Source organism: Panthera leo, chromosome E2, assembly GCF_018350215.1.
Source record: "Panthera leo isolate Ple1 chromosome E2, P.leo_Ple1_pat1.1, whole genome shotgun sequence".
Taxonomy (NCBI): Eukaryota; Metazoa; Chordata; class Mammalia; order Carnivora; family Felidae; genus Panthera; species Panthera leo.
The window spans coordinates 33955571-33969577 of record NC_056693.1 but is presented as its reverse complement, the minus strand read 5'-3'; the positions used below and the strand labels follow the sequence as shown (position 1 = coordinate 33969577).

The following is a 14007-nucleotide window of genomic DNA, read 5'->3' as shown; positions in this document are numbered from 1 at the left end:
AGATGAAGCTCTCCCCCTACCCCCACATTTTAACACCTTATCAGTGGTATCTTAGAATCTATGACATACAATATTTATCTTTTGTTGTTGATATCTGTCTTAATTACATCGTGGTTTATATGTGCTAATTCTTTTGAAATTCCTTTAGACTTGCTTTGTGACCTACTCCTAAGGTTAATTTTTACAAATGTTCTGAGTGAGCTTGAGGAGAATCTGTTTGTTTATTTATTTTTTGTAAATTTCTGGGTTCTATGTAGGTACCACCAAATAAGCAGGTTAATTGTATTGTTTATATCTTCTGTCTCTTTACATATTTGTCTGCTTGCTCTGTCAGTACTTAAGTATTTTGAAATCTCCCACTATAATGATGATTTCTTGATTTTTCTTCAGAGTTCTGTTGAATATCTATTTTAAACTCTTTAATTAGAAGCATACAGGTGCAGAATTGTTATTTGTTCATAATGAATTAAACTTTGTTTCATTATAAACTTTACCTCTTGTAATGTTTTTGGTCTTAAAGTCTGTTTTCCTAATACTGTGCCGGGCAGCTCAGCCTTCTTTGGGTTTGGCCTTAGTGACTCTTGCTACTCTTTTGCTTTCAATCTTTCTGGGTCTTGTTTGTTTTTGTTTCCTTTTGTTAAATCTTTTGGATTGTCTCATAAATATCTGATTTTAAATGGAGTATGTTCATCTGTTTTTACAGGTAGGCTTGGATTTGTTGGGATTTTTGACACAGTTTCTGCTGTCTTAATGTTGCTTGTCTTTTTACTTAAAAGATATTTTTCCTTGTATTTTTAAAAAAATTAATTATGATTTTAAAAACTTTTGTTTATTCGTTTTCTTTCTACTGGTTTGGATTCATGCGGTGTTTCTGTTCTTTTGGTGGCTAACCTTGCAACTTACTAGGAGTACTTAGCACAACCTAAAGTTAAATAGCTGTCTTCCTTTCCTACAAAATTATACATTGACCTTAGAACTTTGCACTCTAATCACCTCTTCCTTACATGCTACTGCTGTCCAGGACTTGAGTATGGTCGTGTTGAACACCACAAATTAGATTGTGTTTGCCAGTTCCTTTGTTCACTATCCCTTCCTTCTGTGATTAAAGCCTTCTTTCTGGGATCATTTCTTTCCTTGTTTAAGTGCATTCTTTTTTTTTTTTTTTTTTTTTTTTTTTTTGACTGCCCTAAATATTAGCAGTAATGGTGGAGCTTGGGGTATTGCACTAAGCTACGCAGCAAGGGAAGTACGTTCTCTAGACAGTCTTTCAGTGAAGGTCTTTTGGGTGACTTTCAGAATCATTAACATGTCACTAAAGAGATTTCCTTTAATCTTTAAGAACTTAAATAAATTTTCATCATGTATGAAATTGCCCGGATATTCTCAAAATCCATCTGTGGTTCTAACCAAGATGAATGATAAGGACAACAAAGAATCTGAAGTTTAGGTGATGCCTGAAGATCTAATGCTTCACCCCTTGAATTGGCCAGGGGTTTATGTTGTCCTTATAATAGTAATGTAACTGGAAGGAGATTAGGAACCTGAAGTGAAGACTTTTCATTTCAGATCATCCCAGTTCTTTGAGGCTACCTAAGGCCCATATAATGGTTATTGGAATTCCTGCGTCCCAAAGTTTTAATCCCCACAATTGGACATAGCTCAAATTACCATGTTTTTTGTTACAGCTCAGAGAGCGGGAACAGCGTGAAAAGACTGAAGTCGGACACTGACCCAGATGACAAGAGTCAAGGTAGGGTGGCAGCTTTCATTTCACTGTTTACTTGTAATACACATGAACCATAGTACAGGGCTGAACCTCAGCACAGCTGTGAAGGAATGCATGGGTCTCTGAGCAAGCCGATCTAAATTTAGTTTACCAAACTGTTTTCTACCAGGCAGGATTTATACCCAAGAGTATATGTCAACTGCCCTGCCAAGCAATATGTTAGAAACCAGTGGAACTGATAAATGACAACTGTGCTTTCCCAGAAGTGCTTACAAAGCCAAAGCCCTGGTCCCATCACTTCTGCTCACAAAGGGTTTTTCTCTGTGTCCCCCAAATGTCAAGTTTCTTGATTTCACCTGGCTGGCTACCAGTGAGAGGTAGAATGCCTGGCTCTTGCTGATGGTTGGATCAGATTGAGCCTGGAAGCTTAATACAGTCTCCAGAAGCATACTTTCTTTGGTGGTTACTTTTATGCAATCAAATCTGGCACTGTTTAAGTGGCACAGAGTTGTAAGTGAAGGTGAGTGTTCCTGAGGGCCGGATCGGGGATAAGAAATACAAGAGCGTTTTTAGTTCTACCCCTGACTCCCTGGGGGACTGAGATTCTGCGCTAAACTCAGTGGGTCATCTGTAAAACAGGGCTTACATTGATTTCTCCCTCAAAATATGGATATTTAAAAATGTATATGTGCTGAGCACCAGTAATGGTGCGCTGTTGCTGATAACTTTTTGCTCTAGAATTACCTTTAAGAAGGACATTGAGTGAAGAGTCTTCTTTCTACGTATATATCCTCTTCCATCCAATTCTGCTTCCCAGAGAGAAACAGTATTATACATTTCTTATGTGTATATCTGGAGCTATTCTGTGTCTGTATAAGCAATTACAAATATATGCTTTTAAAATTAAAAAAATGTTTATTGAGATAACTTAAAACATATTCAAACATTGAGATAATAAGGAACCCCATCATGTAGCTTCATCAGTTTTTTAACACATATCCAATCTTATTTATACGTCCTTACCTATAGTGTTTTGAGGCAAATGTCAGACATTATATTGTTTTATCCATAATTCTTCTGTACATATCACTAAAAAATAAGGGTTCTTTGTTTTGTTTTTGACATCACAGTGATCTTTTTTTTTTTTAATATGAAATTTATTGTCAAATTGGTTTCCATACAACACCCAGTGCTCATCCCAACAGGTGCCCTCGTCAATGCCCATCACCCACCCTCCAGTGATCTCTCAATAATATCAAATAGCATATTAGTATTCATTTTCCCCAATTTTCTCACAATTTTTTTCTTGACAATTGGTTTTTCAATTATTTTTTTTAATGTTTATTTTTGAGCCAGAGAGAGAGCAGGGGCTTGAACTCACGAACTGCGAGATCATGACCTGAGCCGAAGTCAGATGCTCAACCAACTGAGTCACCCAGGGGCTCCATTGACAATTGGTTTTTTAAAAATCAGGATCCAGGGGCGCCTGGGTGGCTCAGTCGGTTGAGCGTCTGACTTCGGCTCAGGTCACGATCTCGAGGTCCGTGAGTTCGAGCCCTGCGTCGGGCTCTGGGCTGATGGCCCAGAGCCTGGAGCCTGCTTCCGATTCTGTGTCTCCCTCTCTCTCTGCCCCTCCCCCGTTCATGCTCTGTCTCTCTCTCTCTGTCTCAAAAATAAATAAACGTTAAAAATCAGGATCCAAGCAAGGATCAGTCATACATTGTATCTGGCCTATATGGCTTTTAAAAAAATATTGAGATACAACTCAGTGCCATAAAATTCATTCTTTGAAAGAAGCACAATTCAGTGATTTTGTTTTAATATGTTCACAGAAATGTGTATTCATCACCACTGTTTAATTCCAAAATGTTTCATCACCCCAAAAAGAGTCCCCATGCCCCTTAACAGTTATCCCTGTTCTTCCCTCTCTCTAGCCACTGGCAACCACTCATCTACTTTTCTCTCTGTGGATTTGCCTTTCCTGGACATTTCCTATAAATGAAATCATTCCATCTGCGGCCTTCTGTGTCCAATGTCTTTTCACGTGTTTACAAAGGTCATCCATGTGGTAGCACGTATCGGGACTTTTTACGCTGAATAATATTCTGTTGTATGGCATGCTGCATTCTGTCCAGTCATCAGTTGATGGGCATTTGGATTGTTCACACGTTTGGGCTACTCTGAATGATGCTGCTAAGAACATTTATGTACAAGTTTTTGTGTGACCAGCTATTTTCACTTCTCTTGGGTGTATACCTGGGAATGGAATTTCTAGGTCATATGGTAACTCTGTGTTTATATGGTTAACTTTTTGAGGAACTGCCAAATTGTTTTCCAAAACAACTGCACCATTTTTACATTCTACCAGCAGTATCTGAAGGCTCCAGTTTCTTTATATCCTCGTCAACACTTGTTATTGTCTTTTTATTTTGTTTATCTTTGTGGGTGGGAAGTGATACTTCATTTCTCTAATGACTAGTGGTGTTGGCATCATGTACTTATTGGTCATTTGTATATCTTCTTTGGAGAAATATTTAGTCAAATCCTGAGCCTATTTTTAAATTAGGTTACTTGTCTTTTTACTGTCGAGTTTAAAGAGTTTTTTATATATTCTGGTTACTAGACACTTGTCAGATATATGATTTACAGATATTGTCTCCCTTACTGTGAGTTATATTTTCATTTTCTTGATAGAGTCCTTTGGAGCACAAACATTTTTAGTTTTGATGACATCTGACTTATCTATTTTTTCTTTGGTTGCTTGTGCTTTAGGTGTCGTATCTAAGAAACCATTGCCTAATCCACAGCCATGAAAACTTACACTTGTGTTTTCTTCTAAGTTTTATGGCTTTAGCTCTTCCATTTTGGTCTTTGATCCATTTTGAGTTAATTTTTGTATATGGTTTGAAGTAGGGATTCATTTTCATTGTGTGTATCCAGCACCCTTTGTTGAAGAGACTTATTTTTTCCAGACTGAACTGTCATGGCACTTTCGTTGAAAATCAGTTGACCAACATGTATGGGTTTATTTCTGGGCTCTCTCTTCTCTTCCATTGATCTGTATGTCTATCCTTATGCCGTTACCACACAGTCATGATCACTATAGCTTTGTAGCAAGTTCTGAAATTAGGAAGTGTGAGTCCTCCAACTTTGTTCTCTTTCAAGATCATTTGGCTATTTGAGGTCCCTTGCATTTCCATATGAATTTTGGGATCAGCTTGTCAATTTCAATAACAAAGGCAGTTGGAATTTTAATAAGGATCACCTGAATCTGTAGATCAGTCTGGGAATATTGCCATCAGATAGCATCTTAACAACAGACTAGTGTGCCTTTTAAGTCTCATTTGGCCTATAGGTTCTTCTTCCTTTTTATGTTTATTTTTTGCTTCCTTTGTTTTTGTGAAGAAACTGGGTCTCTTTGTCCTGTGGAGTTTCCCATGCTCTAGATCTTGTTGATTATATCTCCATGGTGTTCCTTTATTCCTCTGTTTCCTGTGAAAATGGTAACTAGATCTAGAGCTTGATCAATTCAAGTGTTTTGGCAAGAATACCTCATATGTTGTTTTGTACTTCCTGTCATCGTCATTTTAATTAACATACTCTGTTCATTGCTTAATTCACCTGTAGTATCTTGGGAATCATTGCATGACTGTACATAAAGAGCTTCATTCCTTTTTAAGACTATGTAGTATCCTGTTATATGGTTGCAACATAGTATGTTTTTTCTATTTCTTATGATGGACATTTAGATTGCTTCCATGCTTTCTCTGTCATGATGTTTTATTAAAAACTTTGTACATGCGTTATTTTTCACACCCATGATATGTTAGGTTAAATAGAATTATTGGGACAGAGAAGATATACATTTGTAATTCCGATAAATATTGTAAAATTGCCATGCAAAGAAGTTATCCCAGTTTACATTCCCATCAGCAATATAGGACTTCCATTTCACAGATATCTTTTTAATATATAGGAAACTTGCTAATCTGGATGTGTAAATAGGATTAAGTGTATACTGTGGGCGTATACACATGCACATACACACAAGTACATAAAACTTCATAGAAATCTTAAGTGTACTTCAGCTAGCCCTGTCTGTGTCTGGTGCTTATTCCCTTGTAGGAATTATTTGCATTAGTCAGTGGAAAGGAAAACTTGTGTGGCAGTTTTTGTTTTTGTTTTTTTTAACGTTTATTTATTTTTAAGACAGAGTGTGTGAGTGAGGGAGGGGCAGAGAGAGAGGGAGACACAGAATCTGAAGCAGGCTCCAGGCTCCAAGCTGTCGGCACAGAGCCTGACGCGGGGCTCGAATGTATGAACCATGAGATCATGACCTGAGCTGAAGTGGGACACTTAACTGACTGAGCCACCAGGTGCCCCACTTGTGTGGCCTTTTGAAACCATCTTGGGGGGCACCTGAACGGCTCAGTTGGTTGAGCATCTGACTATTGATTTTGACTCCGGTTATGATCTCACAGTTTGTGAGTTCGAGCCCTGCATTGGGCTCCGCACTATCAGTGCAGTGCTTGCGATTTTCCCTCTCTCTCTGCTCCTCCCCTGCTTGCACTCTGTCTCTCTCAAAGTAAAATAAAATAATAATAATACTTGTTTAAAAAAAAACCATCTAAGGCAGACACCATGTTTCAGAGCCACCTTTTAATCTCTTTGTCTTCCCTTCCACTCTCATAGCAGCATTCTTACAGCTGGGCAAGAGATACCCTCTTTTGGTAGTAAGGCCCCATTGGAAGAATATCCCCCAAAAGCTTGCTTGAAAGTCTTGTCCTTCGCAGTAGAAAGCTTTGTGCCTTTGTTCCGCCCAGAAAAGAACTCTGTGACTCTAATGGAGATTCAGGTTTCCCCCATTGGGGGCTCTGGACTTAGGCTCTGAGCAGAGCCAGTGAACGCACAAGTTGGCCCCATCGACTCTCAACTCACGCATCTGTTTGAATCCCAAGAACATTCCGTATTAGTAATTTTCGGTGTTAATTTGGTATAACAACGTGGTCCTGCAAATGCAGAAGCTGGCAGGAAACTTCACCAAATGGGTGAGATCAGAGGGCACCATTTTGTTCTCTTTGGACAGTTGAACTATTTTTGGAATGAAATTTGTCAGAGTTGCAGTCTCTTTTCTTTCTTGAAACCTAGATAATCAGGAGATTTGGTCTTTTGGCTTAAACTCTGCTGATGCCATTGTGGTCCAGATTTCTTGGTTTCATTTCGTGGCTGGCTTCCGTCCTTCCATTAGGCCAGCTCTAGTCTTGCACAGGTACTCTGAACTTGATCCTCCTTTTCTAAGATAGACCCTAAAATTCAATTCACCCTTGAAATTCTTAATAAAATGACATCTCATTGAACAGCTTCACATAAATTACTTTTCTGAGTAACTGATTTATGAATCAGGTTTTTTTAAAGGAAATATTTCATTTTTTAAAATATATATTTATTTTGAGAGAGAGAGTGTGTGGGCAGGGGAAGGGCAGAGAGAGAGGGAGACACAGGATCCAAAACAGGCTCTGCACTGACAGCAGAGAGCCTGATGGAGCTCGAACTCATGAACCGTGAGATCATGACCTGAGCCCAACTGAGCCACCCAGGCATCCCTTAACCAAATATTTCTAACAGAATACTGAAAGTATCACTGTATATGTGAAAATAATAATACAGGGAATGTTCAAGTAATGAATAATGTACAATTTGATGTTGGGTCCCAAATTTTCACCCCTCCCCCCCAATTTAGCTATTTACAATGAGATGTGTAAAATATCTTTAACACATGGCAAATGCTGGCCTGCTCTGTTCTAGACCCCATGCCATAGGGACGGAGTGGTGAAGAAGGAGCCCTTGCCCTCAAGTGGCTTACAATGAGAGCATACAGACAAGCAACCCGTTTTGTTGTTAGACTGTCCATTCTTCTGCAGCCTTCCTGGCTGTAAGAGTGGGGTGCCCATGAGGTTACAGAGATACATGGGGCTGTTCCTCCCCAATTTAAGTAGACTGTGATGCTCTTTGAACTTTTGCATTTGCTTTTCTAAAAAATTGTCTGCATTGGCAGTATATGCATAGAAGATTCAAAAGGGGCAAAAGAATAAATAAAGTTTATTTATTCATTCTAAAATTTAAAAAGTTTGGAATAAAAAAAGTTAAGTCTCCCTGTTCCCCAACCGCTCTGCTGATCTCCCCAGGACAACACTGTTGCCAGTTTTATATGTATTGTTTTAGACATCGTCATGCATGTCCATGGGCATGTTCCCCTCCCTACAGATTATAGCTTACACATACCCTTGCCTCTTTCACATAGCATAGTGGTTTGGTACCAGCACGTAGAGGCTTTACTCTTCTTCATGGCCGAATAATAGTCCATTACACTGGTCCCTTATTAATGAACCTTTCAGTTGCTACTGTCAACAGTGCCGCAGGGCATGTTCTCATATGAACATCATTTAAGATTGAAGGACGTTGCCAAACTGCCCCACATCCTCTCAGCAGCATATAAAGATGCCTGTTCCCTATACCTTCCCTCCTTATAGATTGTTTCCTCTCCCAAGTTTAAATGTCTGTTTTGCTTTTTCTGTGAACTATTTGTACCTTGTGTCCAGTTTTCTATTCGGTTGTTGGTTGGTTGGTTGGTTGGTGTCAGAAGAACCTGATCTCACAAAGAAATTGACTTTTGTGATATTTGTTGCAAAATCTGCCTCTGCTTTCATGAAGTCTTGTAATCACCGTCTTTACGATCAGTGTCGGCTCTCAGGTCACGTTCTTACATCTCTGTGTTTCAACACTGCCTTTCTTCAGCAGCTTCTTTTTCCCCTATTAGAACTTCCTGTAAGACCAGCAAATCCACTGAGCTTCTCAACCCTGTGTACTGGCCGCTGGAGGTCTCTTCTTGCTTCTCAGTGGTAGTTTTGATTTCCTCCTGACTTCATATACTTGGAACCATGTATCCTTTTCACATTTACATTAAGTGTCAGTTAGGGGCTCGTAAAGGCAAAAGCCAGGAAGGTATATGCTTGTCAGCCTGAGACACTGAGGTTTAAAGTCCAGCACTTAGTCTGCAGTGAGCTCTGGTATCATTCTAGTACATTATTTTTTGATTCAGATTTAGTTTAACATTTTCTACTCTAAGTGGCCTTTAACCTTGGCCTGGTCATTTGACCTCCTTCATCAGTAAGATGGGGATACCTGCTGTGTAGGTAGTGATTCATTGAGTCCGGAAACATTTAGAGGCAACAGGAGTGGTGGAGTAGAGTCCTTAACTTCTCTTTTTACTTCTAAGTGCCGTATTCCCCTGGATTGAGGCTTTCCATCACTGGGGTGCTGCAGTGACTCTGGGTTTCCCGGAGCAAAAAGAGCCTTAGCTACGTGGTCACATTCTGCATGGCTTTAAAATGTTCTCTGAGTGTGGCTTCAGTTTTCTCAGTTGTAAAAGAGGAACACAGCTGTCCGATGCAGGGGACAGTAGTGATGACTGCACAGGGTGGTTTGGGGCTTCAGGGTAGAGCCCGAGGCGCTGTGCCCCGCACGTGGAAAGTACCCTGTGAATTTTGGGCAAAATGGTGAAGTCACAGTGCTTCCTCCTGTTTTGCAGAAGCCCCGTCCTGCATGTCTCTTGGAAGCACGTCCCTGAGCACTCCTTCCATCCACTGCCCCTCCGCCGCGGTCTGTATTGGCATCCTCCCAGGCTTGGGTGCCTATTCCGGCAGCAGCGACTCCGAGTCCAGCTCAGACAGTGAAGGCACCATCAACGCCACTGGCAAGATCGTCTCCTCCATCTTCCGAACCAACACCTTCCTCGAGGCCCCCTAGCTCCCGTGTCCCTCCCAAGCTCCTGCCCAAGAGTAGACCGGACGGTTTGTTCTGCCTACGGGCATTACCTCCCTCAGAACTCCTTTGCCTGCTTCCTGTGCGCACCGTGACATTTTTAACCTCATCTAAAAATGTGCCAGAGTCCACTTGTGGCCCGACTTGTGTTTGGTTTCTCTTTTCACTCCAGTGCACATGTCCAGACCTGTCCTGCTGCGTCTTTCCTTGCTGATGTGCTGGGGGGAGGGGAGGAGGGCTCAGCAGAAATTCCACTGAAAATGCCCTGGGAAGATAGGCACCCACTGGTGTGCAGAGTGTTTGGATCATGTTGCTTTCTTTTTTTCCTTTCCCAACAGCACAAAGAAGCAAGGGCAGTTATTGGACAGGTATTATTTAAACATTCGGCTCTAGATGACCATCCCGTTTGGTTGTACTGCATTGTGGAACACATGGGGGACGGGGGGGGTGGGTGGGAGAAATGAGCCGGGTGACGGAATGGCGACCTCCCTTGGAACTAACCAATTCTCAATGTTGTGTGACTAAGTAAAGATTCTAAACTGCGTCTGCAGGGAGTGTCACTTAACACTCATCACTCATTGTGAAATTTCTCCTTATTCTTCCTTCCTTTTCCTTCTCCTTCCCCTTCCTCCCTCCATCCAGTGGCGTTTAAGACTCTAAAGCTTGGAGAAACAAACAGGCCTTATCTCATCGTGGCCAGGAAGCAGAAGTGCTGTTTAGGTGTGTACATGCAGTGACTTATTTCTGGCAGCTTGTAGGATCCTGAGTGCACACCAGTGGGACACACCTGCATCTTCTGCCCCTGCTGGGTACTGTCGAGGCCCCTCTCCATTTGCTACGTTTATAGTTGTGGCTTCTAACCACGGAAGCTCTTACTGGCCTAAAGGTGCTGCCCTGTTCTTTCCTCCCCTCTGCTCTTTCCCCTTTGCACACAGGGCAGCTTTAAGGCTGTGAGCAGCGAAGACTTAGAGGTACTGTCCCACCTCAGTCTCCTAAAGGGAAGCAGGCACTTTCCCTCCAGGATGGAGTCAGATGAGGTATGAAGGCCTTATGGACCGAGGGAGGCATGGGCTTTAAAAAAAAAACAAAAAAACGGCTCCCCACTTCAGGAGAATGAATCTGTACGGTTCTCTCTTCCCCTGGGTTCCTACGTCAATTGTTTCTACTTCTCTGGGTGTGAGACAGAGAGAGACACACAGAGAATGTGTTGACACTGTGATGCTGGCAGGCAGAGAAGCTACTCAGTCTTCATGTGGGCAGAGAGGCCCCTGGATCTCCTCCAACCCACTCCTTTTCCCCTTCCATTGCAGTGACACTCCGGGCCTGTTAGCAGATGGTGACTTCCCTTCACCCATAAGTGATGCCTTGTGAATTCTTCCTCCTTTTCAGAACCACTCAGTGCTAATTGTTCCCGTCGGTACAGGCGCATCAGCTTCATCCTAACAAACAAGACATTTAGGTAAAACTGTGTAGGCACCTTCTGCTTCTCTGCTTCATTGTTCCTGCGATCGTGCTGTCATTATTACAGTACGTACCCAGAGCAACCTCACCTCATTTCAGGAGGCAGACCAAGGATTCAAAATCACTGTCTTTGTGTGGTTTGACTTTTAGGAAGCCATTACTATAACTTGTGGCCTCTGTTGTTGTTGGAAGTTGACAAAATGTTACAGGGATTAAAACTGCACGTTAACTTGAAAGCTGATACATGTCAGAGAACAAGATCTTGATTTTCCTGTACCGAATCTTGCACTCCCAGCCCCCTGCGCATTTACCAGCACAGCTAGATTGTGTTGAGAAAGTTGAGGCTCTTCAGATGGAGATTTCTGCTCTTGATGTCACAGGAAAGACTGAGAGTAACCGGTGGCACCTCACTGTGTTCATTGTACCTGTTGGTATAGAGTCCTGGAACAGAGACACACGCCCCATAGAAACTATGACTAGCAGAGCAGGCTCTGGTCTCCCCAGTAGAGGAAGCAGCCTTGGAAAGCATCCAGTGTAGACATTGTGGTTTAGACCCAAAGAAGGATGGAAAAAACGGGCTGCTTTAATCTATAAAGTACAGCACTCAGGCCTTAATAGATAATTGGGGTTTTATAACTAGGTGACAAGGGATAAAGGCAAAGTGTGTGTATTGGGGGGCAGAGGGTGCTTACATTGTCCTGAGTGGTAGTAGTCTTACAACTCTTGAATCCTTCAAGGGAGAAACCCTGTCTCTGAGGATCTCTATTGCCAGTTCTCTCTGGATGATCTAGTCTGTGTCACACCGTGCCCTCTCAACCAGTTCTGCTAACTTCTGACCCTGTCATTTGAGTGGGGAGAAAGCATGAAATTCAAAGCATTCATTTTTCCATCTATAAAAAAGCTGGGGAGCTGATGTGACTGGACCTGAGAGGTGGCTGGTGATCTGTTTACATAGGACTTCCCTGATCTCAAGACCCCAGGGGAGAAAAAACCTGGCTTCTCAAATTTAGACTGGGGTGGGGGTGGGGATCTCTAGCTTTCTTCAGACGTATCTTAGACCGGACATTGGAAGTTGGGCCCCTAGCTAGGGATGACCAGTGCCCGCTCTTTGCGTCCTTGTTCTTTCCAGTTTCCACCTTAGGTTCTTCCCTTCTGGCTACCTCCTTTCTACCCAGGACAAGCTGCTTTTGCCTAAGACTTCCCCCACTGCTTCTGCTTCTCCCTGGGAACGATGCCTAGTTCTCTCTTCCCTGGATGTACCATAGTGGTTTTGTGCTCAGAGCCAGACATTTTCTAGCTGGGTCACTGGGACAAGGTCCATAACCTCTCTGGGCCTCAGTTTCCTCCTCGGAAAATAGGAATAATGAGACCAGCTTTCTAGTGACGGTGAAAGATAATCTGGATTAGGTACTTAGTGTGGGATCTGGCACACAGCGCTCAGTAAATGGTAGCCATCTTCAATAGCCCTGTTACTGCTGGCCTCCCCTGTTTCGCGGTGGGCGTCCAGAGCTTCTGTTAGTGCTGATTTATGGCAGGTTTTCCCCATCCTACTGGCAGTACTTGGTTGCAGCTAAAACACTGACATGATGAAGGGTCAGATCTGGTCGTCAAAGCTCCAACCACCAGCTTCTGCTGTATGCTTCCCTCTCAGCTAAATGTTAATTGCTTAGGCACACCCGGTTCCTTGGCTCGGGTGTCCTATTCGTGGGTATATGGCTCAGCTGTTGTCTTAAGCCCCTTCCAGAAAAACAAAAAGGAGAGCTTAGTGGTGGTGCACCATTATTTGGACTTGAGCGTCCAAATCAAGCGTTGTCTTGATTTCCTGGCGTGCCCAGCCTACTTACACGTAACAGTATGGAATGTAAGTTCTACTTGGTGGGAGGCTAGAATCTTGGCAACTTCGTTGTAGTCACAGGGTGAACACAAGAAGCCAGTTGCACATTCGTGCCTTAGTGACGCTGGCAAGAGCTGGCATTTTGCTCCCTTACCTGCTGGAGCTATGGTTTAGGGAGAAGGGGAGTGTCCCAGCAGTGACAGGCAGAATGTGGCCCAGCATTAGCATTTCACAGAGGAGAAGGACAGCAAAACCCAGAGACAGCCACTACTCTGAGCTGTTGGCTGGATTCCACCCTTACTGTTTTAGTAACAGGCATGTCATTATGCCTTGTGTGGATTTGTTTCATTCATTCATTGTATACCGAGAGGCTGCTATGTGTGTGCCAGGCACTGGTTGGGACGTTTGTGGACCATTTTTGTGGACTGTAATATCTTTCATCCTAAAAGTCCCACGAAGCAGCCCTTCTCTACATTTTATAGAGAAAATCGAAATTCGTAGTGGTTCTATGACGTGCCTGTGACTGCACAGTTAGGTGACAGAACCAGAATTTGAATTTGAGCCTTTAACTCTGTGGTGTCAGTGAAAATTTTAAACAAATGCTAGTGCCCAGGCCTCAGCAGCAGTGATTCAAGGGTGGAGGGGTCTTTTAGATTTTGAAGTTCACTTTTTAGCTTGCTATCCATGTACCAAGAATCAAGTACCAGCATCACCGAAGCTCAATTTGTTTTTGAGATATAATTGACATTAGTTTCGGGTGTGCAGTTTATTCAGTACTTGTGTATATTGCTAAATGGTCTTTTTATTTTTCCTTGTGATGAGAGCCTTTAAGATCTAGGCTCTTGGCAACTTTCAGATATAATACAGTATTATCAACTATAGCCACCATGCTTTACGTTACACCCTCAGGACTTATTTATTTTGGCTTGTTGTTTTTTGTTTTTTGTTTTTGTGCGCCTGGTCAGGAGTTCGGGCGCATTCCTTTCCCCTGTGAACTTGAGCCAGCTGGGAGTAGAGGGCTTGCTTGACTGATTTACTCAACCTGGGCAGAGAAGGGGAAAGAAAGCAGAGATGTCAGGGTCTGCTCCCATGTGAAGCCTGGAGGTGAGTGAAGGCTGTGGCCACCATACCTGAGGTAGGTGGTCCATAAGAGTTTGAGCTTTTG

The 14007-nt window shown here is 42.5% G+C and overlaps 1 protein-coding gene across 6 annotated transcripts in view; it reads left to right on the top strand.

The window, feature by feature from the left end:
* Positions 1–9678, top strand: part of PSME3IP1 (proteasome activator subunit 3 interacting protein 1) — a 31065-nt gene extending 21387 nt beyond the window's left edge. For all 6 annotated transcript variants that reach the window (XM_042918709.1, XM_042918712.1, XM_042918715.1 and 3 more), the window contains exons 6-7: positions 1686–1750; positions 9315–9678. In XM_042918709.1, coding sequence (XP_042774643.1) covers positions 1686–1750; positions 9315–9532 — 283 coding nt within the window. In that variant the 3' untranslated portion in view covers positions 9533–9678. The remainder of the gene's footprint in view (positions 1–1685; positions 1751–9314) is intronic.
* The last annotated feature ends 4329 nt before the right edge of the window (positions 9679–14007 follow it).